We start from the raw sequence: 6,368 nt of genomic DNA, 5'->3' as shown, positions 1-6,368 counted from the left end.
ACCGTGATCATTTTGTCTCAATTGAGGCCCGACATGACGTAGGGATATTGTTTTAACCAAAACTACACACGGAAACATGTGACGCAATGAATTTTCTATAATTTACACGCCGCCCCTTAAAAATCTCACATTTTACACGTTTCCGCCGCAATTTGATCCCGTGAAATACTTAAAACTTACCCTACACTCAATATTTCAACCCCAAGTTTCCCCTATATATTATTTCACACCCCTCCATAAAAACATTGTAATCCTAACAACACAATTAATGCTATTACAAGCAATGAAAGCAATATCTATCTCCAAACCCGTCTTTTTCGGTTCATCTTGCCACCACCATTGTCCTCATACAAATAATCTTCATCATCGAGCTGTGTCTTTTGTTGTCAATGCAGGAAAAGGAACCAATGGCCGAAGGAATCTTGTGGATGAAAATATGATTGTATTAAGAATGCGAATAAAGGAAGTGGAGATGGAAGAGACAGGTGGTTTGTTGCCAGAAAAGTCTCGATGTTGGATGGTGTGGGAGAAGAAGTATTATGAGCATTATAATCAAGATGTATGTGAAGCTATGAGGGTGTTACAAATGTGTTTAATGAACACTAGGCCATGTTTTGCCCTTGGGACATTGGCACTTTTGATGTTGAGTGTGATTTTATCAACTGGTGTTGTCATTGACAGTTTTATTAGTTTTGTGAAGTGGTTTCTGTAATCTCAAAGAATCTCATGCAAAAGTGAGACTCATGGATTAGTTTTAGATACTTGTATCACAATCATATTTTTGTTTGAGAGAATAAGATGATAGTTAATTATAGTATAAATTCGTAGTACCAAAAGATTTATAAACACACATGATAAGGAATTGTTTATTTATTTACTTATTTTTTATCTATTTTTTTGTATTAGATACAATTATGCTAATGATTAATAGTTGTTGGTTTGCTGCTTAAGACTCGAGCTTCATTTCTACATATGCTTATAATTGTTATAATTGTCTCACTCGAATGGTTGTTGGATTATGAGAGATTTAGAGGTTGCCTGTAAAATCATTAAAAATTTTGAATTGGGATTTTTCTTTTGACGGTTCGACAATAAAAAAATGTTTAAATCGTGAAACATTAAAATAAAAATAATAATAAAAAAAAACAAACAAACATATAGCTTACAGTTTTAGTCCCTGCAGTTGGCATTGTTTTGCATTTTTGGTCCAAGACTTCAAACTTTCACATGGTTTGGTTGTCATGGTTGCCAACTCTTGTACCATTGGTCCTCCGGTCCATATAAAAGACCATTTTATCCATTATAATAAAGATTCTAAATAACATGAGTCGTGATTAGGCAGTAATGTCAAGCCTCAAATTTATAAGTCGGGACGAACCACGACGTTTTTAAAAGATAAGTTAAGGCAAAAAAATTTTTGTATATAATTAATAATTCTACAAATATTTCTAGTATTCTATATATATATATATATATATATATATATATATATATATATATATATATATATATATATATATATATATATATATATATATATATATAAAATCAATGCTAGGGATTTGCTTGTTATGTGCTAATGGACTATGTTAATTGTTAAGTGCATGTTGTATAGTTGTATACGATTAGGGTTATATAGTCTTAGTGATGTGTGTAAAATGCACTAATTTTAATACTAATTTTTAAATATGATTTAGACATACAAAAGACAGTGTACATGTCAATTAGTGGTATAGTTGAGTAAGCAGGGTATCGAACACAGAGAATGGTAAATAAACTAACTACTAAATTATCTAAAAAAAACAAGTAATAAAAGGAAAATGTTTTCTCTAGTTTTGCAAGACTAAAAACTTAAACAATTAAATAAAACTCAAACTAAGCAACTAACAGCTAAAGCAAATAAACAATCAACTAAATTCAATAATGAAGAAGACTTTTGTTTAGGTTCAATTCATTTACTCCTATGTTTGGTTTTATGGCAAGTGCAATGGATTAATTGTTATTGGCTACCGATTAAGGCGATTTGATTCACGTTCGTTATTACTAATCTTTAGAAAACAAATCAATTCAAGCAATGATCAAGTGATTAAACTAATAAGTTTCTAGTTTATTGATTCGGGTTAAGTAAGACTTGTAGTTATCTAATCAAATTACTAATTTAATTAACCTCTTGTTGATGGTTCGTCACACAAGCTCACACATTAACTTACCTATTTTCTAGTTAACCCTAGTTTCATGTTCGCTATTCCTAGGCACATAACAATGTTTTCACATAAATCATATGAGATAAGCAATTAAGAGATGTTCATGTAGCTTAATATACTTGTTAATTAACAGAAATTAGTTGTTGTTAACACATAAGGTTCTTCAACAAGCTTAACAAAACAAAACTCACCAAAATCAATTAATCCAACCACAAAATCAAAACATAGTCATAAATTCATCTACCCTAAACATAAGATATGAGTTTTAGCTCATGATTACAGCAGAAAGTAGCTCAAAAACGAAATCTAATAGTTCACACATAGTTCAAACAAAAGATTAAGTAAAGAGTAAACTTAAATTGCCTTTGATCTTCTCAAAATTGAAAGCTAGGATTGTTCTACGAGTTCCAGAGCTCCAGCTACACCTCCAGTCGCAATTTAATCCCCAAGGGTTCCAGAGAAGGGTTTGGTTTCGGGCAATTGACTCCTATTTATAGATTTCTGAAAACAGAGGCTACTCGCCGAGTCCAGTAACCGACTCGCTGAGTCCCTCGTTAAATATTTGTGCGCGGTAAGGACTTCTATTACTTCGCAAATGTTCGTGCCTACTCATCGAGTAGGTGTCCAACTCGCCGAGTTCTTCATGTTTTTGACTCTTTTTCTTCTTTCATCAATCCCCGAGCTCCCGATTGTATTTCCCGCTTCCTTTTGCTTCCGAACACATCTTTTAGGCTGAAAATACACCATAAATTGCAATAAATTAGCCAAAAAGTATTAAAATTCTATACGATATATATAGCTAAATATGCACATATCAAAATACCCCACATTTGACTTTTGCTTGCCCCCAAGCAAAACTGAATTTTAAACATACTAGCATAACATAAAACAATCCTAATCAAACCCAACCATTATGCCAAGACTGCCATGCAGAAAACTTCCTAACCTCAAGGTATTTTTGGTCAAGCAACCCAAGCATACATAATCTAGAAAATTACAAATTTTTGATACCACTATGGAGCTTTTTGGAATTCTTCACTTCTTTGATAATTTGATCTTGATTTCTTTGAATTCACCACCTTTTTTATTTTTGGTATCTTCAACTTTTGAACTTTTTTAGAATTTTGATCTTTTGATCTTCATACTTTGATTGCTCCCAATATTCTTACAACTTTTTCTTGTAATTCTCTCATTTTTTTTAGCATGCAACTCACCTTTTTTTCACTCAATACCTACATGCTTAAGCAAGGGCGCTCAACTTCAACCTTTATTGGTTAAAGATATTAGTTTTCCTGGATACATTACAAGTACACGATGCTAAACATATTGCATCCCTTAAACTAAGCAAGGTTGTGTCTTTGTCCCATGAGTTCACTAGAATAAAGGGGGCCACAAATGCATTATAACGTATATTGGCTCAACTAAACATTTGGGTCATCATAAAAGCATCAAACACAATACTAGCATGGAATCCTAATTGCTTTTACCAAAATTTTCTAAATTAACCCTAGCAATTTTAATGCAAAATTTTCAAAAATTTTAAAATTTAACTAAAATAACCAACCCCCTACCCCACACTTAATTTATGCAATGTCCTCATTGCATATTATGCATGATAAGAGGTAATTGGAACAAACTCCCTTAGGATAGTAGTGGCGAGGTTGATCTTTTTCATTTAAAGCTCCTTCTTCAATTGAGTTTAGACATGGGAACAACTCATCCATGTCTTAGGTGTCATTCGTCTCGTGTGGTACATCTCCTAATTATGCAGGAAAAAGTCTTGGAAACTCTCAGAAAATGATCTTCAAAGAATACAACCAATGCCCGTATCAAATGTCATCAAATCATTAGCTTGATAGTAGACGAATGAGCAACTCGTCAAGTAGATATGCGAACTCGCCGATTTGTAGCGTAATTGGCAGAAAAGTCATGAATTTTAACTTGAACTCATCGAGTCCATAAGGTGCACTCGGCGAGTAGACCGTTGTGTGACAAAAATTGTATTCTACTCTGGTCAGTTTCTGAGGTATGTGGGTAATATCAAAATGACACTTTCCCTCATTTTCTTCAGTAAATAAACACTTAATAACTCTTCTCTCAATCAGACTCATAACGTGACTCAAAACTTCGTTTTCTCTCTCGCCTAGACTCGATTCTTCTCTTGGTTAGCCTTGACTCTATACTCTCGCATGCATTCCTTACCCTCAACTGAAAAGATCAAAAACAAAAACAAAAGTGATAGGAAAGGAAAACCAATAAAAATCCTACATCGTCCTAATTATAAGTTCAAGCATCAAACAAAAACACACAAAAGAAAATAAAAATTGTATTTAACCAAACCAAACAAATAAAAACAAAAAGATATTCAATATTCATCTCCTTCTTCATCTTCTCCACCCCTACTTCCTCCGGCTCCACTTTGGCGTTGACATATCCGCTCATCCCAACTTCGCACATATGGGTACCCGGGTCCATCCTTTGGCGCAAGATTCAATTGATTAAACAAATGAACAAATGATTCATTATGGTAGTTCATGCTCCTCCCCAGATCATCTTGGTACCTCCGTAGCTCCATGTTATACCAATCCATGGGTATTTCATCATCAACCGGGATTACCAGCGGTTCCTCTTGGACATTTTCTCTACGTAGCCTCACCCACCGACCCGGTTCCTCGGGAACCAAAACAACATCTTCATTTGGAATGCTAATGTGACCTCCACCATAATCTTATATGATCCGCGCCCTCCTATATACGCGTGAGACTAAAGGGTGGTATGGGTACCATCGTCAAAAAGTTACTGGCTCCCCTTTCCAAAATGCCATATGACCTTGCCAAATGGGTCACGAACATGCCACCATTGATTTTTGAAGTAATTCTTTACTTGACCGCCCCTTCACCCAAGTATTTCGCCAAGCAATAAGGGATGTTGCAGAATGCGTCTGGCGCAATAATACTCCATAAATAGAAAACATCAAGAGTGGGAACTTTATCATCATCCTTCCGCATGTTTATGGAAAAAGCGATAAGGCGATGAGTCAATTGGTGGATGGGTGAGCGAATACTTCCTTCTTGAGCGGAAGATGAAATGTACACCTGATTAGCAATAGTGTTCCACCAAGTGGAAGCAACTACACCCTCGGGTAAATCTTTATGGGAATACGCCAGAAAAGTACTAAATTCCTCAGTCATGACCATAGATTGGTCGTAGATGTCCATCCTCCAGCTTAGCTCGGCAATGCTGCATTGTCGAACTTCCCCACCAAGGCTGAATGTGAGGGAATTGGAGTTGTAAATATCATCACCCCCTCGGAAAACAACAGTGGAGAAAAATTCCCAGCAAAGCTCTTGATAAACCAGCTCTTGGATTCGGAAAAGCAGGTTCCACCCATCACACGTAATTGACACTCCATTTCATTGAAAAGTCTTAATAAAATATGGGGCCAACTCCTATTCTAACCCTGCTTGTCCCGTCCACTGCCAATCAATTTCATTTGGCACGTAAATCTCCTTCATCTTCAGTGTTTCCAACTTTTGTTTTGCCCAAACTAGTGTTGACTTGGAAGTTATTTGTGAAAAGTTTAACCATGGGATGTCCCCATGACCGCTTCCACGTGAGCTCTGACCCTTCCTTGACATTTTCTGCAAAACCAAACCCAAAACACAACTGACAAACCGCATAAAAATTAAAAATGTCTTGCTTTTTGCCTATACTTTTCCTCCTTCGCCTTCTTGTACTCATCATAAGGTAACCATTCTTTCATGGGTTTCTGCCATTCATCATCGTATCTATCACCACTTGAATAGCACACTTGAGCTTTCTGATTCCCGTTCTCATCAAGGTCACAGTATTTAGTAAGGTGAGGCCCTCTACGATTATCACAGCCAATCTAATGGCATGGATGGGTTGGTCCATCTTAGTCATTCTTCGATCCATACTCTCCAATTTTGCCATCATTGTTGCCATGTCATCGAAAATAGAGTTCACCACCCCCCGAGTTGAGTCATTCCTTGGGATATGATATTCTCTAGAGTTCTTAGAGAATTCTTCAATGAGCTCCTCAACTTCTGCTGGATTTTTCTTTGTTAATGGGCCTTGAGAGTCAAGGAGTTGTCTAGTGGTAACATTTACTCCATCATAGAAAATGTAGATTTTTGAACGTTC

At 35.8% G+C, this 6,368-nt stretch overlaps 1 protein-coding gene across 1 annotated transcript; it reads left to right on the top strand.

The window, feature by feature from the left end:
- The first annotated feature begins 283 nt into the window (after window positions 1–283).
- On the top strand, window positions 284–928 carry LOC111909967 (uncharacterized). Its single transcript, XM_023905761.1, has 2 exons — window positions 284–708; window positions 907–928. Exons 1-2 carry the CDS (start codon window positions 284–286, stop codon window positions 926–928), a joined length of 447 nt encoding a protein of 148 aa, XP_023761529.1.
- The last annotated feature ends 5,440 nt before the right edge of the window (window positions 929–6,368 follow it).

Source organism: Lactuca sativa, chromosome 4 (assembly GCF_002870075.4).
Source record: "Lactuca sativa cultivar Salinas chromosome 4, Lsat_Salinas_v11, whole genome shotgun sequence".
NCBI classification, from domain to species: domain Eukaryota; kingdom Viridiplantae; phylum Streptophyta; class Magnoliopsida; order Asterales; family Asteraceae; genus Lactuca; species Lactuca sativa.
The sequence above is the reverse complement of the archived record's forward strand: the minus strand, read 5'-3'. Positions and strand labels throughout refer to the sequence as shown.

Excerpts from the sequence above, each read along its gene's own strand:
- LOC111909967 (XM_023905761.1), top strand. The coding sequence starts at position 284 with ATGAAAGCAATATCTATCTCCAAACCCGTCTTTTTCGGTTCATCTTGC. Across the intron at positions 709-906 it reads AGTTTTGTGAAGTGGTTTCT|ATACAATTATGCTAATGATT; the intron begins GTAATCTCAAAG and ends TTTTTGTATTAG.